This window comes from Archocentrus centrarchus, chromosome 13 (genome assembly GCF_007364275.1).
Source record: "Archocentrus centrarchus isolate MPI-CPG fArcCen1 chromosome 13, fArcCen1, whole genome shotgun sequence".
Classification (NCBI taxonomy): domain Eukaryota; kingdom Metazoa; phylum Chordata; class Actinopteri; order Cichliformes; family Cichlidae; genus Archocentrus; species Archocentrus centrarchus.
In genome coordinates this window covers 3,745,760-3,773,181 of record NC_044358.1, presented here as the reverse complement: position 1 = coordinate 3,773,181, position 27,422 = coordinate 3,745,760, and the positions used below count along the sequence as shown (strand labels likewise).

The following is a 27,422-nucleotide window of genomic DNA, read 5'->3' as shown; positions in this document are numbered from 1 at the left end:
CACAAGTGCATTGTGTATTGTCAACATATGTACTGTAGAAATGATAATGCTATATAGAGCCATTTAAAACTATGTTTCTTACTTCCATTGTTTGTATTAACATATTGGTATACAGACAACGATATATGGGGATTCTAAATATCACAGTACAGTATAATGTCACATTTGCCCATTTCACACCTGCCTTTCTTTCAAGCCAACCAGAAAATTGGTTCCATCTTTAAAGAAAGCAGTGTCAAGAGAAAGAATGAGCTGCCTAGTTAGTTAGAAATATATTGTACTATATTATTATATAACCTCAAGTTATTCATGCCCACACAAATCGATACCTATTATCCATTACCCAGTCTTCCATATTTGTGTAATCAAAAACATTCGTCAAGCTACCGTTATCTGATTTTTAACTGCACTACAAACTTCTTAAAGTACATTTAACAAGAACCAAGAAAACAAAATTAATATATAGAAAATACAATACTTTTCCCTTAAAAGTAAATCCTGCCCAGAGCGTGAGCTGCCTCGGTGGAGGTTTACGCTCTCAGAGTGCTTCTTGTTTACAGCAGTGTTTTAACTGCAATGTCGATTCCCTGCTGGGCAAATACATTTTATACGTGCAAATTGTTAAGCCATTAACCTCGTGAATGAAGCCCAGCTATAAAAGGTACAGCAGTGCAAACTGTGCATGTGTGTATGGCAGCAGTTGATCAAGTTCACTGATTTGTGGAAACAAATCACTAAGAAGAAATTGTTTTCTAAACCCACAAGACTGTGGACAAAAACAGCCATTTTACTTCCACCACGTGGGAAATGTCAGATAAGATTACTGCTTTTTTTCTACAAAGCCAACTGGCTTGGAACCAGCTTCAGGTCCCTATCAAAATAAAGCAGTTAAAATTACAGCAAGCAAATACAGCAAGTACTTAAAATCAGCTTTTTAAGTGGCTCAAATACATTTTGCTGCTTACACTGTTCATAGCTCAGCTTTGGTTTTGCTCAGTTATTTATTGCAGGTACCCACATACTGTATGGTGGGACTGCAAGCTCCACCTCACTACACTTGAAACAGTGCCCCAAGTTCGCCAAGCAGAGTCTTTCAGCACCGTTGTGACATGTCTTTCTGACTGCAGGAACCACTGGTAGGAGCTTTTTCATGGCCATTTTCAGGACAATATAGAAGTCCTACAGAATACTCCTCTAAAGCTGCTGGGTGTTGCTTTGTGAGAAGACAGTAAGAACGACTGTTTTTTTATTAAGAAAAAAAAAGAAAAAGAAAAAAGAAACTCAGCAATCTAGCAGACGTAACGCAAACCTGTTTTGTTGCTAAAACCCTGCTGTCAACAATGTAAAATTTGTCACATATGCTAACACAAACTGCAACATCTTTGTTCCCTCTATTGTTGTCTGAGCTCAGAAATATCACTGAGGCTGTCACACAAATTATTACATGACCTTGTGGCTCTAAAGAACCCCACACTGCCAACTTCTGTTAAAGCTGCATGTGTAGCAAGAATCAACAATGTTTGCCGATTTATGAAAACAAAGGAAAAAAAAAAAGAGGTTTTCAAAGTCACCAAACTGAACTGTTGGTTTACGGCTCTGTTACTTTGCCTTCAAACTAACCAACCAAGACAGCATTAGGCCAGAAAGTCCCATTGTCAAGAGGCTGTATCAGGTGCTCATGCAGCTCACTCACAATCCAAAAAAGTTGAGCCACTGTGTAAAATGTAAATAAAAAGCAGAATGCTTTTATGTTTATGTTTGTATGTTTGTATGATTATGTTTGTATTTTGTGGGGTGGCTGTGGTTCAGGAGGTTGAGCGGGTCATTTACTAATTAGAAAGTTGGCGGTTCGATCCCTGGCGGCTCCAGTCTGCGTGCCAAAGTATCCTTGGGCAAGATACTGAACCCTGAGTTGCTCCCGATGCAGTCACTGGACTGTAATTGTGTGTGTGAATATTAGATAGAAAGAACATAAAAATGATTGTGTGAATGAGACATGCTCTATAAAGTGCTTTGAGTGCTCCTGTTGAGTAGAAAAGCACTATATAAGAGCCAGTCCATTTTACACAGCCTCCCAACTTTTATGGAATCAGAGAATACCACAGCCCACAGGACCTAGGCACATTACCAAGCATCCTATCTGATCAGTAATAAGCTGACATGCAGAACATCACTGGTGAGCCTGCCAATCTGTGAAAATTACTTATAACCACCTTTAACTGTAGAACACCACTATCCATAAGACATACTGATAATTATCACTAAGCCTTATCTGTATAGATATAATAATATTAATGAAATCCTGTCAATATCCATCACCAACTGTTATACTCCATTTTCCAGGTGACAAAGCAAGCCTTTCTTAATAAACTGGCATAGGTTTATTATCCCTGTGGTGGCACAACAAGCAGTGTGTCTGAGGATAGCAGGGTACCCACCTTCTCACTGCAGGGCAGCTGAATAGACGTATTCAGGCCTTATAACCCATGTATCAGTGGGAGGTGTCAGCCACCCAGCTGAAGGTAGAACTGGTTAATGCTCAAGTGCTGAATCACAGGCTACAGGCAGGCAATCGCACATGGGGATCGACAAAGAGCGCAAAGGTGCAGGAAGAGAGACTAAAGCACCTTTGTGTGACTTGAAAGGTAGCAGCTAACTGTATTCATGGAACAAGCAGCATCGATTGCACAGATCTTCTGTTTAGTCAATGCAGAGCCACAGCAGCCTGGTTCTCCATCATCCTTTCCTCATCACTCTGATTTATAACCAAAAAAACATATAAATCTTTGAAGAAAAAAAAAAAAACACAGTTGCAGTGTAGCTTCTGGAGCAGACTGTGTTTGTATTTCATTTATAACCTGTCGTGTTTTTAATGTATTAGAGCTGAAAAATTAAATTCAATCTAATTTACATACCACCAAATAGTACAGAAAAAACCCCAACAATCAGATAATCCCCTATGAGCAAGCACTTTGTGACAATGGGAAGGAAAAAATGATGACAATAATCTGATTGACAAATCCACTTTGTTACATTCATTTCAGTTTCTGAGCTGAAAACACCAAACACTCCTCTCCCCGGTGAGGACTGTCTGCTTCTGACTGCTAAATAACTGACGAGCTTACTTCAGACATAACAAGCTAATCTGATTGTGACTTTTTTCTGACTCCCCCCAAGAAAACCAATTAAAGCTTGGGAAGATGAACAGTTACCCAAATTAAGCAGGCAACCATAAGCTCTCAATTAGTTTTTACACGGCTCCTGCGCACAGATTAACCAAAAAATTCTCGATCAGTTCAAAAGCAACAAAGCAGAGCAAGTTATTTAAACACATCTGACAGAAATACTAGTTATTTAAACACATCTGACAGAAATACTAGTTATTTAAACACATCTGACAGAAATACTAGTTGCACTTCCATCTTTTCTTCCCGTGTCTCTCTCCCTCCCTTCCTCACACACACACAAGCATGAATGTGGTGCAACTCCTCTTTTGCCCTGGCTGTCAATAATCTGCATTGCCAACCAATAAACTAACCCTGTGTAACCTGGGAGTGGACCGAGTCATGTGACTGCTTAAGTTAACCTGCCCTGACCGTGCTGTGCTCAGCTGCCATAGCTGCACATAAACTGAGGTCATGGAACTGCAAACCACACTGCTTTCACACATGAGAAAACTGAATGACATCCGTCCATGATCACTCCATAAAAATTTTTTTTTATTATTATTGGTATAGATTTATATCAATGGCTTATTATTTTAACATACAGTTATAAAAATAAGACTGCTGATTGCTCTCATAACATACAGGTTATGAGACCCTCTATGAATCAGCTTTCAGCAAAAATAAATGTAAAACAGAATTTGTTTTTAATCCATATTATCTTCATAATCACTAGGAGCCAAAACTTGAACTGATATTAAAACTCGATCAACCACCCAGTGCTACCGTTAACCTATCAGGAAAGTATTTACTGAGACTGGAGAAAAGGGAGCTCCATCCTGGTCATAAGAAAAAAAAAAATGCAGGTTTAAGATGAGGACAGATCGGAGAGCTATGACTGACTGTTACCATGACTGCAGCCCAGCCTCTCTACCATAGTGTCCGTTCACGTGTCTAGCAATGAATTTTGATTCTTCTTTGAGCCTTTGGTTGTGCTGGTCGTCCAGCATATATTTAATCACTTTAAATGAGCTTTTTTTTTTTTTTTTTTTTAATGCACCCAGCCACTGAACCAGAGACAAACTTCTGTCAGCTGGAATAACATCTGGATAAGGGCAGACTCCTTCCCTCTTTTAACATCTGCTTATCATTTTTGTGTTTGCACAAGATTGTGAGCGCTCTGTCGTTAGTACTGCTTCTTTCGGCTTCTGGCAAATTTTACAAGGTTTCTTCAATAACCATCCACCACATGCTACTGTCTTTTCCACCTGAAGGAGCAAACCAAAGTAGCCAGCAACCCTGCCAGTTAAGAGAAAAATGAGTCAGAAATGGTGGCTCAAATTAATAAAATGCTAAATAAAGTCGGTGTGCAAAACACTGGCCTCCCATCAAGCAAAGCCATACCTGTAACTGATATCAGCCGTATCAAAAGCATGATGTGGAAGAAATGCAGAAAAAAAAAATCATATCAAAATCAAAATGACAGAACAGCACTGCATTTAAAGAGGACAATAACATGTATACACTTTTAATTTGTATAATCAGTAAAAGTTAACATCTATGACAATCATTGTTATGATTTCTTCAATAATTCCCTGATTTTGGTGCCACATAGGGATGTAATAATTAGCAGTGCCACCTCACAGCAGGAAGGTTGCCCTCTGCATGCGTGGATTTCCTTCGGGTACTCCGACATGTGACAAGCTTCTACAAAGACTCTGATAGCTTTCATGCCCTTTGTTACACAAAAACATCAAACATTCCTTGTTTCACGCCTCTCTGATCTTAGTATTTGCTGCTCTTGATTTAGATTGCTGTAAAAATGTCTGTTTTTGGATCATAAAGCTGTAATCGGAATAGCTCACAGGTATGGCCTCCAAAAATATCAAATAAACCGAATGAAGAGAAGGTGTGATAACTGGGGGGAAAAAAAATTGTTGTGCCGTACTCCTGACCTAACCTGATGATAAATGGAACCACCGAATAATAGTAAACTGTTGTAATCAGATGGGCAAATGGGAAAAACAAACAAAGAAAGCCCTCATTATGGAGAACACTTTGTGTATTGTAATGCTGTGATGCAATGGAAGTATTCTGAGACACTGGGCAGCACTAAATGCAATGGCTACTACTATTCGATTCACACCAAACAATGGGTATGATTTCTATGAGTTCCCCAAACATACTTTTCAGCCACTCACACATGCAAGTCTTTAGACACAGCCTAAGACTGTGACACCCAGATACACGTCACTGCATCCTTAGCTACACTCTTCCTCTCTCACACTGCACACACAAACACTTTCACAGCAGGTTTCCAGTGTAGGACCACCTCACTAAATTATCCTGGCAGTAGAGCAGCAGCCAGCTGAAGCTCCTGCTGGGACTTGATGTTTGCCGTCCTATAAAATAAGCCGAGCCCGGTCGGCTGCCGCCGTCGAGATTGGAACCCTCCCGCCAGGGAACGCCAAGGCTTCTGAAGCGCCATGCAAATCCCGATCTCACATGTGCCTCAGTGACCTTTTTAGTAACAGCAAACCATCAAGAGAAGCTCCTAGAGGCAGGAACATACAGGCAGTGCTGTTCTTGAAAAGCTTGTTTCACCTGCAGGCATGACATCACGCATTCAGCACAAGGCTGCTCTTTCCAGCGGGATTGGAAAGAGGAAAAAACAAAATAAAATAGGAATATCATTCTTATTTTCAGGCTTTATTTTTTGCTGCAGGTAGAAAAGTCCACCAAGAGAAAACAAAATGTTGAACATATTAGTATCAGGTAATGAGGCCACTATTACCGATCCTATTGAATTTAGAGCATTTCATTCAAAAATGTATAACACAGCATATTAAACAAAACACAGACAGAAGTTGATGGCCTCGTGGATGGTTCGCTAATTTATTTCAGATGAAAACAGGATACTTAAGGGTCAGAAATTAGCAAAAGAAGTAATCAATAAGAAGTGCAACTGATGGTATGAAATCTTGAAAAAGGCTGGGATCAGCTAGTTTTCCACGTGATTTCTACAAAACAGTCATATTAAAACACTGATGGCCATTTTTTCTAGAGGCATTTCACAGCTGGAGCGTTCCAGATTATGTGGATGGGGTTCCAATTTTATCATTTCCAAAAACATGAAACCTTATGACCAATATGAGGCCAAAGAGTTTGCTGAACTCAGGTCTTAAAATATTACATTTAAAAAAAATTCTTCATTTCACAATGTTATCCACAACTTTTGGAAAAAAGGACTAAAACGATGGAAGCCGAACAACTACGTGCAACATCTGCAAGCAAGCAGATATGCATTCTACTTAGAACATTACAATGATGACAATATAGCAAATTCATATTGGTGAAGGACGACAGGACAGTTGAGATTCCTGTATGTGGTGTAGATTTACAGCAGCCGGTTGCATGAACGTCTAGGACCAAATCAAAGAGCCTGCTTTTCAAAGTGGTGATAAACCCCTGATCAAGTCTCAAGGAAAAAAGATTATATGCTTTAACACAATATCTACATGTACTATAATGTAAAATAATACCACATGTTTGTGGTATCATATTCTGTCACACTGGATTAAGACTTCATGTAATTTCCACAGTATTAAATAAACTGTGTCCAGGAGCAAACCGGATATTTCCAACTAAGCTAAAAATATGTATAGATTGTTGCAGTTTGCATTGCAACAGCCGATACCACAATCTGCTCATGTTTCCAAAGCAAACACCATACTGGAAATTTTTGTGGCCGCAGTACACAAATCTACATGCACATGCAAAGCAGCAGTCCATTAACTGGGCTGATAAGACCTGCTGACGTAGAGTGACTGTGAGGCCGTGTGTCACAGTGATCGCTATTGTTGCTGCATCACTAAACTCATGGTGGTCAGACACAAAGGCACAAACGGCCCATGAAGGTGTTCCAGAGAGGTTCTAGGAAAGATTACTAAGAACAGCTCCCACAACGAGAGGTAAACATGTCAGTCTATGGTTACAGCGTCACAAATGTCAAGACAACTGGCCTCAAAGAATTTTTAAAGTGAATTATTTTGGATTGGGTGGGGTGTATGTCTCAGTTTCCACTATTTTATTATACAGCTTCAATGAAGTCTGGTTCAAACATTTCTGTGCCAGCTGACAGCTCTTAGGCAGATGCTCAATTATGGCAAAAATCATGAGCAATTCTTTTTGGCAATAATATAGATTGCATTTATTTAATATGATTAGGTCCTGTGTCCACAGCCCGAGGCTTTCATGCCCGAAGGGCTCATAGACACATTTTAAAGGCCTCTCAAGCACTTACTGTTGCTCAGTTAAAACAGTCTTCCTCGAGGCCAGTTCATAAATAATGGGGCTGTCCGTGACAGCCTAGATCAGCTTCTCCTCCCCCTCGGTCATGGCTGACAGTGTCAATATCAAAAGTCCTGCTCCTTTTAGAATTTGATTGTTGAGATAAGGAACACCAACAAGCACGGAGCGGTTAAACGAGGTAAAACAAGAACATCACTGTGAAAATGAACGTGGCACAATAATTATGTCCTCTTGATTATCCTGTTTTTTTCATAATCATTGGAAGCCAAAATACCAACTGCAATTCTATAAAGTGTCCCGGCCTAAACACCATACTCACAGACATGGACTGTTACTGAATGTAACCAGAGTGTTCCACTTTCTATGATTCCCACTACAAAGAAACTGGCTACAGTTCAGCCCTGAGTGCAGCAGAGGGTGAATATGAGCGAATGGAGCGAAATGGCTAAAATATTGATTTACATCAGCTTCCAGACGAAAGGCAAAATTATATTAGTTTTCCCAAAGACAGTTTCAATAATATGAACCAAATGAAATAAAATTTAATTTCATTAAACCCTGGCATTCTGCTAATACATGCTATGCTATGCACTTTATTAAGGATTTAAATACAAAGTGATCCTTGATGGCACCTGCTTCCAAATGATGACTAAAACAGATGTTAGAAGTGTAGTTCAATTACAACAGAAAGTTCCATATTTGCAGCAGCAGCAGCCTGTGGTGGCTGAAGATCATGCTATCAGGAGGCCGCTGCTATAAATTCTCTGCTGCTGCTGCTTGCTTTAATGCATGAAATCAAAAATAGAAGATGCATTAAAGTGGCTAGTGGTGCCGTGACGTTCCTGATACAGAGAGGTATTTTAATACAATGAATCGATTGTTTTGAATCTAGGAAAACTATATCTAAAATATGACAATTTCCAGAAGAAAAATAAACCACGAACTTTACATTTTCAGGATGCAGCTCCAGAGGGTCCTGTTTATTCTAGACTGTGCCATGAGGACACCTGAAAATCCAAGCTCAAAAGAGTGGGAGTTTTTTAGTATTTAGAAGATAATTTGCTCATTATCTCTGGGCATGCTGACCAATCAGAGCAGCCTGGGATTCGTGGGCTGGGAAGCTTTAAAAAAAGACAGGAGCTAAAATAAAGAAAATAAATAAATAAATGTTTAAAAAAGTGTTTCAGACAGAGGGTGAAAAGAGATGCAGCACTAATGAACAGCATGAGGAAAACACTGTGCATTTAAAGCATGTACTCTCTTGCAATAGAACCCCAGAGTCGAAATCTGAACCTGTAAATGACAAATCACATTTACATGATGATCAAGATGGGACAGCACCTCCAGCCCTGAAGATAGTTCTGTGAACATTATCAGCTATGATCTGCTGCAGGATATACAGTCAGCTGCAAAATGGAAGTATCTTTTCCCCACTGTAAAGTGCCATTTAAACAGAGATTACTTTACAAATTCTCAGTTCAATCATTCTTGATAGTTTTACAAGATCCCAAATGAAGTTAAATGTTCATTCCAGTCATGTTACTTTTCTGTTCCTTAAGAAGCGCAATCATCACAATGGGAAATTCAACCTCTCATTCCATCAGGAATAAATCGTGAACCTTTTCTCAAATAAATGTATTCATACGCTGATTTAGCGCACTATTCAAGCAGGAAAGCTTTTTGCCCATACAAGTAAATGTTCAATTTTTTGGAAGAAGAGGACTTTCACCTCTAAAATATTAAGCCTTTCAGGTGTTCTAACTTCTCCAGCTGGCAACTTTAAGCTTTTTAATATGTTAGCTTGCCCACGTTTCTAAGACTTTACCTTTTTCTGTTTCAGAAAAGTGAGAAAGAGCACACGGGATTTTTTTTTTTTTTTTTTTTTAATCAGCCTTGTAACCTGTTTTGAGTTTATGTTTTAGGCACAAATATGTCTCTAGAAACAACAAAGTGAACAAGCAACCACACACAAATCAGACTTGAATGACTGAAGCTCAAATGATGGTGAGGAGTGATCATAGAGGAACACAACAAAGGTGGACCTTACCAACAGTAAGCCCATTTCTCTGCCGGTGTCCTGGCAGAACGGCCTTTCATGAAAACTGAACCCATAATTGCTGCAGTCAAGCCTGCAGTAGGAATTAGGAACGCTGCCATGTGACTGATCTGATAAGGCTGGATGGATAGATAATTCCACCGCCGGGGTGTGCATGGTCACATATGATCATCAGAGTGAAACTGCCAATCAGTTTGAGGAATATTTAAACCACAATATTAGATATTACAGACAGAAGCCACACTCAGTCAGCATTTCTTCAAATACACTATTGTGGGTCAAACAGATTTAACTATTAACTAGAAGCACTCAGAGAGTGCAAACCTCCGCCAAGGCCACAGGGTCACTGACACTGTAATACGTGTATCTAAATACTGTGAAATAATCTTTCATCTTTCCCAGACAACAATAACCCCCTATCCCGCAATAGTGAAGAATCCTTAAAAAGATTCCTGGATCCAGATCGTGATCACCGCCAAAATTTAATCACTTCTTCCTCTTGTCATTTCCAACCACTCCACAAAATTTCAGCGAAATCCGTTCACAACTTTTGGAGTAATCCTGCTGACAAACAAACAGACAGACAAACAAACAAACCAACCCGACCGAAAACATAACCTCCTTGGCGGAGGTAATAAAATATACTGAAAACAAACAAAAAAATGTACACTTGGGTAAGGCACCATAATAATCAAGATGTACATCAGTGCAATGTAAAGGTCAGTCTAACTTCCCTGTAGGAACTGGTAAAGATATGACAGAGTCACAGATGAATGTGCGACAGCCGCTCATTGCCTGGAATCCGGACTGACAAAGTTCAGCTGTTGCCAACCCAGGGAGTAAAGTGCAACAAGAAAGCCATCAGGGATAAGATCTCTTATGTATTTCCAGATAAATGCTCAACCACATCTTACATAAGTGTAGCTATGCTAACACTGTATCAGTTACAGCTTTATGTTTTCCTTATCCTATGCAGACTTAGTCCTCCATATCATTTAACCTGACAACAAAATGTTCTGGTAAACCCCATCTGAGCTGAAGTACATCGTGACGCTGCATTACAGGCCTGTCAGACGTGTTTGTTTACCAGAGCCCAGTCAGTGGCTTCCTCAGTGTTAAGAAGCCCACCTGATCATTTTTAAATGACTGACTGCAGCGATTTGAAGCACATCTGGTTGTTGTTCGGCTGAATGCTCTAACTACACAGCTAGCTTGCGTATGTAACGTTCAGCAGAACCCGACAGCCCACCAGCAACAACAGTAATGATTAACAGTGGCCCGCAGCACATGGCTCGGCTTGAAAGCCGAGAGACGAGGGCTGTAACAAATAGTCTGGAGGCATTCCCCACTGGCAACTTAGCTGTAAGCCAGCTAACTGTCTAGCTACTAGACAAGCAAGCTAGTGGTAACAACACAGACATTAACGTTAGTCAGCTGTAGCTAGCTTGAGACAAAGGCAAACTGTGATATCAGACAAAAAATATATATAAATGAAAAATACATCTAAAAAAAAAGCAAACATTCCCTACTGCTTGCACAACTGTTTGGCCAAATACTGTCCGCGCAGCCCATCCCTCCTCGCTAGCCAACACTAGCCCTCAAAGCACTTAGCTATGGAGAGGACGTCAAACCAAGCACAGTTCAACAACCTGTCAATTTAACTTGACCTTGCACTCAAGCGAAGACACGCACTTCGTAAAACAGACTTCAGCACCATCTCAACACTTTAAAGAATATTAATTAAATTCGGGAAGGTCATAATTCATATAGTGACCGCTTAACTACATTTCACCCCAAGATTTCGTTATCTACAAACGCGTTCTACTGCAACCCAGCGTACCGCTACATGAGGGCAAACGACTGCGGAAAATGCACGCTTAGCTAGTGATTAACTCAACATGAGAAAAAAAATCAGGAAGCTTTTCGAATTATTTCTATGCCGAATTGAATAATGGGCCCAACAATTCCTTAGAGGCTGTGCGTTCACTTTATAACCAGCGTCTACTTTCTATAACAAGTGAGTCTATTTAAACTGTTACGACTGTAACGGGTGGTCAGGACGATCTCTTTACTATATGGCTAGCCTAAAAGCAGACAGCTAGGTTAGCGCAACTACGGTGGATTTATACTTCCTCCGATTTTTTTGGCTTACCTCTCTTAACGGCCTCGTCATACGACAGGAATCCTATCCTCGACTCCTTGGCCCCCATGCTCCCCTCATTTCATTGCAGTGTGAGGAAATAAATGTTACGAGCTGAGTTGCACAGGGGTGTTAGTCTCCTTATCCGTTTATTGTGAAATGGGCTCCTGGCGGTATGTGTATGTGGTGAACGGGTGAATGTTTTTCAGCGACGCCTCCATGCTGTCACATGATCTGACTCTACAGGTCAGTTGATCAGCGCGTTCTATTGCAACTAAACACAACCCGAATCACACACACAAATGCTTTTTCCCGACTTCAGTGACTCTAGACTGTGTTTTCACTTTCATCTGTCAAACTGCAAAAAAAAAAAAAAAAAGCACTTTCACTCAGTGTGTGAAGTCTTCCCGAGCTGTCAGTGCGAGGGGAGCGCAGCTACAGTTTAAAGCAATGCTAATAGCGCCACCCTGTGGCTACTCTGCTAAATAACGCCGACTGACTTTCGCCACAGTGACCTGCGAAGGTGCTTTGAGTGAAAACCGGTCTCTCGCTGAAAAAGTATTTCGTTTGGCAATTTATAAAGTTTTCAGTATTTAGTATCTGTTACATTTCTATGAACATGGGACATTGCCTATTTGTTTCAGTGGCTCTTTAGCTCCTAATTTATGCATTACGCCAAACTCCATAATAAACCTGACCAATTTAAAGGTGGTCATGATTGCTGGTTTTATTTAGTCATGTACGTGACTCCAGGGTGCAACTTTCATACAGTTTAATTGACCAGCTCTTAAATTTCATTCCACCAAATGGAAAACTGTTAGAAATACCCCCCCCCCCCCCCCCCCCCCCCCCCGCCCCTTACGGCTACCATGTCGTTAAATCTCCAAATTTCAGAACCGAGTTTGGCGTGACGTCCAAAAGCCAAAAACTGTATTCTTTTATGAATGATACTTACAGTGATTCATTGAATTAACTACATATTGTGCATATTGTTCTTTTTATCTTTTGCTTGTTTGTTTTCTTTCCCCTTTGATTTTAGCTCTGTGAGTGTATGCTTTTGTTTCCTTCTGTTCTGTGGTTATTTGTTATTTTTTTGCAGATAGGTTTCTAATTGAAGCTGTGTAAGATCTTAATTAATAGTTATACTACACATGATATTTAACTTGTTGACTTGTACATTTTTGTCTAATAAAAAAAAAAGAGTTTAGTGTGACGTTCGACAGTTTGCCAGGTTGCTGCTACAGTTAGTTATCTGGTTTGGCCCCACAGCAAAATAAATGAAATGAGATATATAGAATGAAAGCAGAAGGGGCCTTTGTGAGATCAAGAAGGAAATGGCTGGGGGAGGGGGAACAAAATACTGCATATTTTTTTCAATTAGCAAGAACTCAAAGTAAATTCAACTCAATTCAAAAAATGAACATTAACAATGTTATCACTGATGATCCCCAAAGAGTAGCTAAGTATTGTTCTGCCTTTTACAGCAAGTTGTATGAAGCACATTACAACAAATCTGAAAGAGAAAATCTCTTTATACTTCTTACTGAAACTAAATCAATTACTGATGACCAAAAGAACATGAGTGACAGCCCTTTATCTCCTGCTGAAGTCCTATCTGCCATCAAACATCTAAAACGTAACAAATCACCAGGAGTTGATGGCCTAACGTCTGAATTCTGTATCACCTTTGCAGAGCAACTGGCACCTTTCCTCAATCGAGTATTTTTAGAAACAACCAAACTCTTCCCCCTACTCTATGTCAAGGCCTTTTAACCTTAATTCCAAAACCGAGGAAAGATCCCTTCCTGATTGAGAATTGGTGTCCAATCTGCCTCCTTAACAACGACTATAAAATATTAGCTCGGATTTTTGCAATGAGATTAAAAAGTGTTCTTAACTTTATAACTGATGAAACTCAAAATGGCTTTATGACGCACAGACACATAGCTAATAATATCAGGCTAGTCTTAGATCTTATTGACTATGCTGACATGTGCACTGATGACAGCCTTATATTATTCCTAGATTTCCGCAAAGCCTTTGATACCATTGAACACAACTTTATTTTCCAAGCATTAGAAACATTTAGTTTCGGCCCTTATTTTTGTGCAGCAATCAAAACCATGTACCAAAACATTAACTGCTCAATCAAACTCTATAAAGGCACTTCTCCCAGATTTGACCTAAAGCGAGGTGTAAGGCTGCCCGGTCTCTCTTTACCTCTTCTTGATCTGCTCTCAGTTACTCTCAGATCTTATTAAACTCAACCATCTCAAAGGTATCACTGTTGCTGGAAAAGAAATTATTATTAGTCAATTGGCTGACGATACCACTTTATTTTTAAGGGATGCTTCTCAGGTTTCTTTAGCCATCACCACAGTTGAGAAATTTACCAGAGCCTCTGGTCTCCACCTAAATATTAATAAATGTGAATTATTAGCCATTAAAAATTGTACCACACCCTCCATCTATAATATCCCTGTTAAAGATTCCATCACCTATCTTGGCATAACAATTAAAAAAGACCAAAGATTTCAAGATTTCAGTGCTTTATTGTCATATGCACAGTGAAGAAACATTGTTTCCCTGTACAGTGAAATTCTTACTCTGCTGCCCACACTGGATGTGAGAATACCAAGAAAATAGATCAAATTAAACATGCAAAAAAAATAAATAAATAATAATAATAATAAGCACTAGGCGTACTAGGTGAACTTCAACCCTGTTGTAGGAAAAGTGCAAATAAAACTGAATTCTTGGCTACAAAGACATTTGTCATTCAGAGGAAGAATCTCATTAACAAAAGCAGAAGGTATCTCCCGCTTGACTTATCTGGCATTGTCTCTCTCTCTGTAAACAAACAGGCAACTGAGCTCATTGATAAAATGCTGTATAATTTTGTATGGAGAAATAGGATTCATTATATCAGGAAGTCAGTCTTCATGAACTCATATGAACATGGTGGCCTGAATTTTCTTGATTTTTCAACTTTAAACAATACTTTTAAAATAAATTGGAATAAACAGTTTCTCAAAAACTCATCTTCAATTTGGAATTTTATACCAATTAGTTATTTTCAAAACTTGGTGGCCTTAAATTTATTCTTGTTTGCAACTACAGTACAATATTGAAAAACTCCCTATAAAACTCTCTAATTTCCATAAACAAATGCTTCTCTCTTGGTCTTTCATTTATAAACATAATTTCTCACCCCATCGTTATTATATTTGGAATAACAGAGACATTTTGTACAAACATAAGTCTCTGTTTTTGGAAAATTAGTTTGAACATGGACTCATCTTAGTTCAGCAACTCTTATTCTGAACTTCTACATAAATTTAAGGAATATGCTTATGTCTTTGATGCTATCCTGTCTGGTGTTATAATGCTTTTTAAATCATCTGTATCTTCAGTACTGACCCCTCCAGGCCTGGACCCGGCTGACACTTGTATTGGTCAAACCTGCTTTTCCACAAAAAAGCGAAAAACCAATTGTGATATATACGTGCCTTACTCCAGAAGGACGAGGTCTCTGTTCCTAATGTAATCTCATATTGGAATAATTTTGCTTCAGACTTGGACAGGAAGAAAAGCTGATGTCTCCCATCTAAATATTTGATTATTAATAAGATCAAAGATATATCTCTCAAGATGATCCGTCGTTTTTACCCATGCAAGTGTTTTCTCCAGTGTATAAAAAGGACATTGACACAAGCTGTTCTTTCTATGGACTCTATGAAGAAGATCTCTGTCACTTATTTTGGATTCTTCTTTTATCAGTCAAACCAATTCCATATTATTAACCTAATTTTATTACTTGCAAAATATCATATTCATAAATCTAAATTCTCAAACCGCAATCCTTCCTTCTTAATTTTAAAAGAGGAATTCAAACATTATATTGCAACTCTTCAATATTCTAAAAATAAGAAAGCCATAAGGACATTTGAACTATGTTTCCAATTTAATATATTTGTGAATTAATTTCTTTACTCAGTTTAAATAGTCTACTCAACACCCTGGCATTGTTGTTTTGCTGTTTTCATATATATCTACAATTGTCTTTTGTTGTACCTTCAACCTTTATTATCAATAAAGATTGTTTACTACAAAAAAAAAACAAAAAACAGTTAGCTATCTGGTGTCGCACGCTGGTGACGACACCCGTGGCACGGTTGTATTTGTAGCCACAACCTCTCCTACAACAACCCATGGAGTCTATACGGGACACAAATCGAAAATGTTAGAGGATATGTCTCCTTTGTTTTATTAATTTAGAGAGCTCGGCTTACAGAGACAAAGTTGCATCATCTTTGGAGCGAGGCTTTGCTGTTATCATTCAGCACTAACCGGAGATGGGACTGCAAATTTTGCTGTACTGGCCGAATATTGTTGGTGAGAAACACTTGGTTGCAATATTGTGTTGTGCCTTTGTAACGAGTCAGTTCACTGGTGCAGTGAACATAAAGCAGCTTGTTAGCCTGCTAGAGGATTTTGGTATGTTAGGACTGAAGCTGAAAGATGCTTTGTTATAATTAAAAATCTATAGAAATTCTGAGCTTGCCATAAGTGTATCAAGTACTGTGCGAGTCTGTTTCTCATGTTTGTCTTTTTCAGGATACATCCGGATTGGCCTGGTGTTTGCTGCATGGGCTGCTTATGAGACACCAGCAGCGTTTATCCCTGTTTACTCACTCTGCATATCTCTTGATGGTAAAGTTTGCTGGATCTGTGAGGGCAGTGCAGAAGTCTTTCCAGATGGTATTGCATGGTGGATAAAAATTTGACAGTACTTTTTCTTCTTTTATGATTTCCTCAGTGTTCAAACCAAAAAAACTGCAAATTTGTATTTATCACTCCATGACCTGTTGCCACTTTCTTTTTCTTTTTTTCAGTCCTGTTCTTGTGTAATTTTGTATGCCTCCACCTTTTCTCTCTGTTTCATTAACTGAAGGGTGAGCTACATCTCTCAGGTCCCGTGTCAGGTCTTTGCTGGATTTTTTCCCCCTATTCCTTGAAGACATGATTTTCATATGCTGTTCATCTGCTGTAGATAGTTTTTTAGGCCGGCCACTTCTTCTTTTGCCCTCCACTCGACCAGTTTCCTCCAACTTTTTAAGGATACGCTGCACATCGTGCTGACAGATGTCAAGTTTTCAGCTAACAGCTCTTTGAGAATCACCTTCCTGGTGCACAAATACATTTACTTTTTTTTAAATGTCAGTAACTGTGTCATCTTTGGCATTTTTTTGTAGCTGTAACCAAATAAATGGGAACAAATGATGTGTCTTTGTAACAGACTGCTAATAATGAAGTGTAAATTTAAAAAGTGGTTTAAAATTGGTTCTTTGATAAGTTGACATATTTGTCCACACAAACTGGTTCATCCCTTAAGTTAGGTGCCTTTTTTATGCTTGAATGATTCATAGGTCAGAGTTCAGTGGCTAAAAAAAAAAAAAAAAAAAAAAAAAAAAATAGAACAGGGAAATGGTCAGGTGTAAGGACTGGACTCCTTGGAAGCCAAATACAAAGAAATGAGGGGTGGCTCAAGACTTTTGCACAGTACTGTACATGAAACCTGTACTTCAATAAATGTACTAAGTTATATTCACCCATTGGTTAGGACACCTTAACCTGTTCTGGTGAGACATGTTCTCAACAGGAAATGTAGTGGAGGGAGACGAGTTGAAATTAGTGCTGCATTCAGCACTGATGATCATTTTAATACAGAGACTAGAATACACTGCTGCAATTAAAGGTCGTTTTGTTTACGTTTGCTTACTTCCAAACTGTCTCTAATTATTGTGGTAGTTTCATTTGAAAGCTACCATAAAAAGACTGAGGTCTGCAGACTGGCTCGGCCTCTCTGTGACCTTAATGTGTTTCTTCTGTTTGTTTCTTTGTATATGAGCAAACTTAGGAATTCAGCAGAGGATCAAATAATTATTTCCCCCACTGTAAAAAGGATTTTTCCTTCCCTCTGTTGCAAAGCGCTTCCTCATAGGGGGTCATTTGACTGTTGGGGTTTTCTCCAGAATACTGTAGGATCTTTACCTTATAGTGTAGCGCACCTTGAGGTGACCGTTGCTGTGATTTGTGATCAGGTGACTAAGGATGTCAATGCTGGACATGATGAGACTGTGCCAAGAGCGGTCTGTCAGCAGTCACAGAGTAAATGGACGCTAAGAGAATGCAAGGCCTGAAGGCTTGAGGTGAAAAACAAAGACATACTAGGTCTGTTTTTTTTTGATTAGCACTGATGGCAGCTACACGGCTACAGTGAGGCATCCCTAAATGTTTGTATTAACACCAGTGCTTTCTCTATGCTGGCTGTTTGAAGATGGACTCCACACAGATCTTAATGCTGATAATAACTGTATAATCCTGTCTAAGCCCCACTGTTCTCTGTGCAGGAGTGGACGGCTGGCTGGCACGGAGGCTGGGTCAGACCTCCAGGTTTGGAGCATTGCTGGATGTAGCTGTGGACAACCTGGGCAGAGGCATGCTGTGGAGTCTGCTGTTTGAGGTCTGAAGCACATTATACACATATGCACAAGTGAGGCTCTATTTAAATACCAGTACTACATTTCTAAAATACTTCATTATTAATACAAATTCTGGTCAGGCAAAAGTGCAATACCCAGTTCCAAAAAAAGGGACACTACAAAATATGTGTAAAATATTAATGAAAACAGAATGCAGTGATTTGCAGAGCTCATAAACCCCTATTTCATTCACAAGAAAACAAATCAAATATTCAGACTGAGAAAATTTACAATTTTAAGAAGTTAAAATGAGGTCATTTTGAATTTGAATGCAGGAACACCTCTTGGGACAGGGCCATGTGTACCACTGTGTAGCATCCTCTCATTTCTAAACAGTCTGTAAATGTCTGGGAACTGAGGAGACCAGTTGCTGGACTTTTGGGAGAGGAATGTTGTCCCATTCTTGTCTGATAGAAGACTCTAGCTGCTCAGCAGTCCTGGGTCTTTGTTGTATTTGTACTGCGAGTAGAGAGATGCTTGTGGATAAAAAGCATTACAAAATGAAGTCCACAGTGTTTGAACAAGAGCAGCAGCTGTTTTACTGCAATCTGTGCACACGCAGCAAGCGCAAAGAGGCAGAGCCGTTACTGAGATGGTGAGCTCAGGTGAAGCGAAAGGAGAGTTTTTCTAGCATCCAAAACAGCAGTGCTTTTTCCTGTAACCACCATTCAAACCTTTACTTTGAAACAGCTGGAGGTCCTTCATCGACCACCTGATCAGTAAGTGCCAACGTGAAGAAAAGAGAACTTTGTAGCTGCTCCATCCACCGCTGTTTGTTCCACACAGCAAAAAGACTGCAGTATGGAAGTTAAAATATGCAGATGAGCTGTTAATATGAAAAAAGGATTTCTTATCAGATCACTCGATTTATCAATAGAATACTCAATTACTGAAACGATCAATAGTTGCAGCCCTATTTTGCTGTACTGCTTTCACTATATGATGAAAGTATATGTGATGGATAATCTCCATGTCCTGTAACATTTAGTTGATGAGGACTGCCAGAGTCTGGCTGGCTCAGAGGCTGCTTCTCACACACCTTGCAGTTGTATTTTATGTTAATATATTAATAGTGTTAATGTTGACAGAGGAATTCTTAGTTTTTATTCCAGTTTTAATTTTGTTCTATTTTACATTAAAGAGTTAATGCAAACAAACCCATTTGTGGTTTATTTTATTCACTAGTCCAATGAGAATTGAGACCACCTGATCATAATTTATCAACATGTATGATATATTAGATATGGGTGATAATATCTTATCAGGAGAATGGTAGTACAGAGTAATGGCTCAGCTGAAGCAATGAAAGGTGGAGAGGCTGAAGAAGCTCAGACGAGGTCTTAAATTAGTTTAGTGAAATATGTATTAGCCTGTTATTACTTTTTAAATATGAAACTAAACCATTTTATCATGAGAAGAATTGGTTCAGGGAGGAGATAGGAGAACCAAGTGGAGCTTCAGGGTGTGAGGTCAGATTTAAAAACCATATTAATTATAATAGATCCAGAAATGATGTCAGGTTGATTTTTTTTTTCAAGATAAATTTTCAATAATGTTTTCTTCATTTCCACAGCACTTATACGAGTATGGGTTAGGTTATGTTTAGGTTGCCAAGTGCAGTACAACACCCCACTAGAGTTCTGTACATCTTTATGGTGAAATGCTTCTCCATAGTGACCAATAAGTGGATCTTTTTCTGGTTTAGTATAAAATGAGCCACCTTCAGGCTCAGGAGCTGTGCCTTATGGGTGGCTGTAGGTCAGTAGGTAGAGCAGGTCACCTACTGATCAGAAGGTCAGCGGTTCGATTCCTGGCTACTCCAGGCTACATGCCAATGTATCCTTGGGCAAGATACTTAACCCCAAGTTGCTCTCCGACCGTCCCGTCGGAGTATGAATGTGTGTGAATGATAGTTAATTAAAAAGCACTTAGCTTAGCAAACATGGAAGTGCTTGTATGAATGGGAGTGCATGGGTGAATGTGAACATGTTGTAATAGCGCTTTGAGTGCTCATACTGAGTAGAAAAGCGCTATATAAGAGCTAGTCCATTTACCATCTCTGAAACCATTTTGTATGTTTAGGAGCAGCAATGCAGGGCAGCACAAAGGAGACAGGAAAAGGAGAGGGAGGTGCAGGGCTCGAGGTGACCTCTTCAAATAAATGAGTGAAAACGTTTACTGTAAGGGTTAGGTGATGCTGTAAACAGAGCTGACAGCGTATGAGATATATAATATATACGTCTTAGGGCTGGGCAATAAATCAATAACAGTATATATGGTGATAGACACATGATCAATATCAATATCAGTTCTTCACTTGTTTTTCTCATTTAAGGAACATCTCTAAGTTGAGACCATTGGTGTCACAGACTGAACTGGAGATTCATGCTTTTATTTCCTCCCTTTTAACCTGTCTGTCAGGTTTCTGATATGTGCCCCCCCCCCAGTAGTAAACTCATTCCTACGCCCTTGTTTCTAAGTACATTACATAAGTAGTATTTCATACTATTTATGAAATATGAGGTGCCTGAGAGGCTACATTTGGATCAGGGTAGAAACTCTGAAAGTGAAGTTGTCCAGGAGTTGTGCAAACTATATGGTGTAAAGGAAACCCGTACTACACCTCACCATCCACAGGGCAATGTACAATGTGAGCACTTTAATAGGACCCCACATGAGCTTTTGCACACACTACCAATGACATTGGCCTGAGTATTTACCAGAGCTGGTCTATGCATATAACATAACACCTCATGCTACCACAGACTACTCACCTTATTACCTCATGTTTGGCATGCACCCCCATCTTCCTGTGGATGCTTTGTTAGGCTGGCAGCAAACATTTAACAGGAAGTGAGACTGGTTAGCAGCACATCAGCAACATTTTAGTGATGTTTGTGCTGGAGTAAAACAATATATGGAGCAGAAGGCTACAGAGAGACTGGAGGGAGAGAGGGACAAAATATACTGTCCATCAATAGAAGTGGGTCAGTTCATTTACCTTCACCATTGGCCTCAAGGAAGAAATCACATTCAAGCTGCCTGGGGACCAAGTGTGCATAGAGTGGTTGAGGTTCAGGGTAGCATGCATGCAGTGGAACCAGCTGAGGGTGGTCCCATTAAAAAGGTCCACAGAACCAATCTTTGGTTTTGTGTGCATCCTCTTCCTGCAGCCAGGAGGTCAAAGAGTGGCTATCCCCCATCACCAGTATTCAGTTCTCATTTGACCATGTCTACCCAACGCCTGGACTCAGCCTCAGATATGTTGTTGTTGAAGAAACCTCATATCCCAGTTTACATCTCAGAGCTGAAGAGGAGCCTGGTTCTGAATATGCAGTTTCTGAGGTCCAGGATAATGTTAGGACAGCATTTATTTCACCTACACCTGATGCAGTTTGACTCACCTGTGATAGATTTCTGGACAATGTTGAGGTGACAGGCCTACGTGGGTGGGCAGTGGCGCAGTGGGCAGGTGCTCACCTTGCAACTGGAGGGTTGCTGGTTTGAGTCCCTGTCTGAGCGTATACTGTCATTGTGTCTCTGGGCAAGACACTTAACCCACATTGCCTGAGTGTGAATGTGTTTGGTGGTGGTTGGAGGGGCCGTAGGCGCAAGTTGGCAGCCACGCCTCTGTCAGACTGCCCCAGGGCAGCTGTGGCTACATCAGTAGCTTACCACCACCAGGTGTGAATGAATAGTGCATGAAATTGTAAAGTGTCTTTGAGTGTCTAGAAAAGCGCTATATAAGACTAATGCATTATTATTATTATTACTCCAGCACCCTGTCGGAATCAAAGGTCAAATGCAGGGATTCATCCTAATCCTCATCATCTCCCTGGGTCTGTTTGTAGTACAATCTCCTGATGTACTAACCAGTATGGGTACTGTTTTCTTCAGGGAAGCTATTAGTGAGGTTAAGAATCTGAGTAAAGTCAGCGAGGATGCTGACTTTGTAACAGGGGAGAGTGTAGCCAGTTGGAAAATGAGTGGGAAGATGTTTTCCATTGCCATCAGTGGGCGATTGTTTTCCTGGGAGTCTTCTTGGGTTTGTGTTGGCAGAAGCTGAAGGGGAGGAAAACTCCAAATACCTCCACAGGAAACAGGAAGTTCAGTTGCTCTGCTCCATCACACCAAGCAGAAGGCCACACTCAAGGCTTTTGGAAGAAGCCGGTGAGTTTTAGGTAAACTGTCACATGTTGTGGAAGCTGCATCTATGTCAGATATATCTGTATATGTTTTATATGGATGTGTTAACGCTTTTGAAAATGCAAAGCTTAAGTGTTTGTGCAACATCTGCAGACGTGCTGGTGTGGTTTAAGGCTGAGTGACGTTGCAGGCCTGAAAGATGAGGGCATGTGTGTCCTTGCCTTGCATGGTATTTCCCATGTTTTATATTGGTTTATTTCATGTTTTCTTTCTGAGCTTGAGTGAAAGTGATGTCTCCTGTCTTTTTGTTCCTTATGGAACTGTTGGACTGTCTCAGTTGTGCATTTGTGGGTGGGGCCCAAAGCAATGCACTAGAAGTTAGTATTGTATGTATTTCCTGCTTTAATATGTATAACTCTGTGGATTTTCTTGTAGCTGATGTTTTGTTCTCTTGTTAAAACAGGATACTAAGCCACTATAGTTGTTTGTGCACTCAATTAGGGATTGGATTTAAAGATGAGTTTGTTCAGAATAAAGGACCTTTTTATATAGATTATGTTTTGTATTCAGCTCAATTGGCCAGACACCTCATGTGTACCAGTTAAAAGCTATGCAGCTGCATTTTGCAGCAGCTGGAGATGGGACAGTGATAACTGGGAAACTCCAAAATAGAGAGAATTACAGCAATCCAGTCACGTTGTAATAAGTGCATGGATTATAATTTCAAAGTCCTGTTTTGAAAGAATATGTTTGACCTTGGCCAGTTGTTTAAAAAAGGTCACAGGCTTAAACTGATAGAAAAAGGCAGAGCAGGGAACATGATGGGTCAAAGGCACGGGATGATATCTACCCTCACATGAGCCACCTCCACAAAGAAATTTAAAAGGTTTTCATATATTTATCAAATGAAGGTTCAGTGCAGACAGTCTGTGGAACCTCAAGAACAGCGTCTACAGTTTTAAACACTATACAATACAATATAATGCAAGAATTGCAGAACAACAGCAAGCTTAGGTTTGATTGTTGTTTATTTAATAAGACATTTAAGACATTTATTTCCACAAGAATCCCCACCCCCACAATCAGATGATTCCCTATGAGCACGCACTTGGCAACAGTGGGGAGGAAAAACTCCCTGTTCACAGGAAGAAACCTCCGGCAGAACCAGGCTCAGGGAGGGACGGCCATCTGCCGCGACCGACTGGTGGGTGAGGGGAAAGTGGAAATTAAAAAAACAAAAACAAAAAGCCAAAATGATTTTTTTTTGGAGCAACTTTGTAATGAATTTTTCACCAAAGTACTGGGCTGGTGTAATAATTAAATGAGTTTTGGGTTTTGCAGTGTGGAAAATTTGGGCAACTTTGATGAGACCGCAGGGGATAGCAGAAGCAGGAGTGGAAGGCATCGGCATGTTTGCTGCTAAATGGCCAGCTCTGATTTTTGTTTTCAGATTGAGTGTCACACTCTTCACTGTTGCTGCTCCATGTAGAATTTAGGCGTACAGCTGGGTGTTGGACACTCCAGTCTGTACTGTGTGGGCTGTTTGACTGCCAACTGGAGGGCTGCTGACAGAGAACGAGCCTTTGTTCTTCTGTGTTCTCCGTGATGTTACACTCGTCTCTGGAGGAACTCTGTGAGGGGCCGGGGTCAAAGAAAGGATCCTGGAGAACCTCCAAGGGTGTGATGCGTTGGTAGGCATCTAAATGCAGCATGCGTTTAATGAGCCTCAGCAACACATCCTGACCGCTTTGGTGGCCTGTTTTCATTTTCATTAATTGTTGGATATCATCCAGACGCCTGAGCTTTATGAACCGTGTTTCTTGGGCTTGATATCCTGTTTCATGTTTAAATTCCTCTTCAGATTTAAACCTCCAGTGTTGGTCGCCGCAGTTTTCTCGTATGAAGAAATGATGTGTATTAAATCCACGGTTCAAGACCCAGTCAGGTGGCTGGCCCTGAGTGTGTACTATGAATCTGAAAACATCATAATCCATTTCCGCAGGGTAGAGTGGCTGTCCTATGGCTAGCTCCGCAGCTATCAGGCCCAGGGCCCACATATCAATCGCTTGATTGAATGGAGCCTGGAGCATCACCTCTGGTGCTCTGTACCAAAGGCTCTGCACAGAGACATGTGGAGCCAATGTAGACACGGGTTGTGCCAGTCCAAAATCAATCAGTTTCACCTTGATGGGAGACTGAGTGCGGTCCACAAGCATGACGTTATCTGGCTTGAGGTCGGTGTGTGCTATTCCCCTGGAACTCAGGTGGGACAGGGCGTTGGCCAGCTGATGCAAAATTGGCCTCAGCTCACTTACAGGAAGGCCTTGGTAGTTCCTGTCCTCCATGTAATCATAGAGGCTCTGATCAAGCAGTTCAAAATTTAAACATACACGCTCCCTGTCCATGAAAAAGCCGTTCCATTTAATAATGTTGCAGCTGTCTGGATCCAGGCACTGCAGCTGCTCCAGGATGAATATTTCCGATTTTGCCTGTTGCAAAATTTTGGGGTGGTTTTTGTTGACTTTGATGGCGACGGCTCTGTTGGTTTTGGTATCGAGACATTTTGTAACAAAACCAAAGCAGCCCTCTCCGAGTAAAGCCTCCACTTTGTAGCATTCTCCCAGTATGGCTCCTTGAAAAACATCAAAATCACTGGGGAGGAAGGATGGTGCGTTCACTGACTTGTTGGGCAGTGTTGGTTTAGGTGATTCAGCTGGCTTTTGGACACTCCACTTAATGCTCTGTGGACTTTCTGATGGCCAACTGGAAGGCTGCTGACAGAGAACGAGCCTTTGGTCTTCTGTGTTCTCCGTGATGTTACAGTGGTCTCTGGAGGAACTGTGTGAGGGGCCGGGGTTAAAGAACGGGTGCTTGAGAACCTCCAAGGGTGTGATGCGCTGGTTGGCATCTAAATGCAGCATGCGTTTAATCAGGCTCACCAACAAATCTTGACCGCTTTGGTGGCCTGTTTTCATTTTCATTAATTGTTCAATGTCATCAAGACACTTGAGCTTCACATATCGTGTTTCTTGGGCTTGGTATCCTGTCTCATGTTGGAATTGTTGTTCAGATTTGAATCTCCAGCGTTGATGACCGCAGTTTTCTTGTATGAAGAAATAATCTGGATCAAATCCACGATCCAAGACACAGTCTGGTGGCTGGCCCTGAGTGTCTATTATGTATTTGAAAACATCATAAACACCATCACCAGGGTACAGTGGCCGCCCTATGGCTAGCTCCGCAGCTATCAAGCCCAGTGACCACATATCAATCGCTTGATTGAATGGGGCCTGGAGCATCACCTCAGGCGCCCTGTACCAAATGGTCTGCACACAGTCACCAGGAATTACTGTCGACACGGGACAAGCTAGTCCAAAATCGATCAGTTTCACCTTGATGGGAGACTGAGTGCGGTCCACAAGCATGACGTTATCTGGCTTGATGTCAGCGTGTATAATTCCCATGGAACTGAGGTGGGACAGGGCGTTGGCCAGCTGATACAAAATTGGCCTCAGCTCACTTACAGGAAGGCCTTGGTACCTGCGCTCCTCCATGTAATCCATCAGGCTTTGATCAAGGAGTTCATAATTTAGGCATATATTCTCCCTGTCCATGAAAAAGCCGTTCCATCTGACAATATTGCAGCTGTCTGGATCCAGGCATCGCAGCTTGTCTAGGATGAACATTTCTTTTTTTGCCTGCTGCAAAATTGCAGGGTGGTTCTTGTTGACTTTGATGGCAACAGCTTCGTTGGTTTGGGTATTTCGACATTTGGTTACAAAACCAAATGCGCCCTCTCCAAGGAAAGCCTCCACTCTGTGGCATTTTCCCAGCATGGTTCCCTCAAAGATGTCAAGATCACTGGATGGTTCGTACATTGACATTTTGAGCGGAGTTTGTTCAGCAAGCTGTTGAGAACTTTTTCAAAAGTCTTTTAGCTGCTGGTAGGAAAATGTTTCAAAGTCGTTTCCAAAACTGTGCTGCACTCAGGTGAGAAGTCTGATACTGGAAGAAAGTTTCAAATGTGGGTTCTTTTAAGACGTTCTAACATCTAAACATCAAAGGATCATAAAGAATTTTCAACATTCCAAAGTATCTCTGTGTGAATGCAAGGGGGGGGGGGGGTGCGCATGCGCGCATGCACATGTGCCCGTGTGTGTGTGTTCACACGATACCTGCTGCAAGTTTGTTTGTTTGTTGTTTATATTTTTGATTCTGTTCTGTAACAGTTGGAGGCTGCAGGGATTCTTCTTTGACTGAACTGCTTATTTTGTGACTGACTCCGAACGAGGGGGTAATGGCATAGGCGTGGGAACCGGGGGGGACGAATATTGGAGACAGGGGCATTTGTCCCACGCGAAAATTACACCACGGAGGAGAAAAATACTTGATTGTGGAATCTTTAAGTCGCGTGCTTTTATTTGAAACATAGCGGCATGTCACTGCGCTCCCCCCGCCCCCCTCTGAACAGCTGAGTGTTTGGGAGGCGGAGACAGCGGCAGGAGGCAGAAACTCTTTGAATGAGGTCAAACGGGCTGTCGGGAATGTTGCCATCAATATGGCTGCTTTATAACAGCTTGTTGTCAGTTTACTTTCATATAGTGATGAGAAAATGAAGCTTTTGTGAAGCACTGAACCACTTGAACCAATTGTTTCGAAAATAGGTTAATTACTCGAAGCTTCAATTATAGCGCCCTCTCCTGGAAAAGTGCGACGTTTTCAATTACACACCTGCATGCACACACTCACACACCTCAATGATCTGAAGCATCTTTGCATTTTCTTTGCTGTCCCTTTTTTTTCCCTTACGAGTTGCTTTTCTGGCGTTTGATGATAAATAAAAATGGACAGAGCTCACTCATATGGTACCACTGCTAAGACATAGAATATTAAAATCTAAAGTCATTCTTCAATCAATCAATAATATTTTATACGTGAGGTAACTTATATTACTCCTCTGCTTGACATTGTGCCGTGCACCGGTATTACAAAAAAGAAGTGACCTGATTGGCTCCCTTGTGAACATTTCAATTGCCTATTGGTTCACAGATAGAGCCTTA

At 40.6% G+C, this 27,422-nt stretch overlaps 1 protein-coding gene across 2 annotated transcripts in view; it reads right to left on the bottom strand.

Moving 5' to 3' along the window:
- Nucleotides 1-11,869, bottom strand: part of usp32 (ubiquitin specific peptidase 32) — a 75,295-nt gene extending 63,426 nt beyond the window's left edge. The window contains exon 1 of one of the 2 annotated variants that reach the window (XM_030743923.1): nt 11,684-11,869. In XM_030743923.1, the coding sequence (XP_030599783.1) occupies nt 11,684-11,741 (58 nt within the window). In that variant the 5' untranslated portion in view covers nt 11,742-11,869. The remainder of the gene's footprint in view (nt 1-11,683) is intronic. The other variant, XM_030743925.1, reaches the window with a different exon arrangement.
- Nucleotides 11,870-27,422: the final 15,553 nt, after the last annotated feature.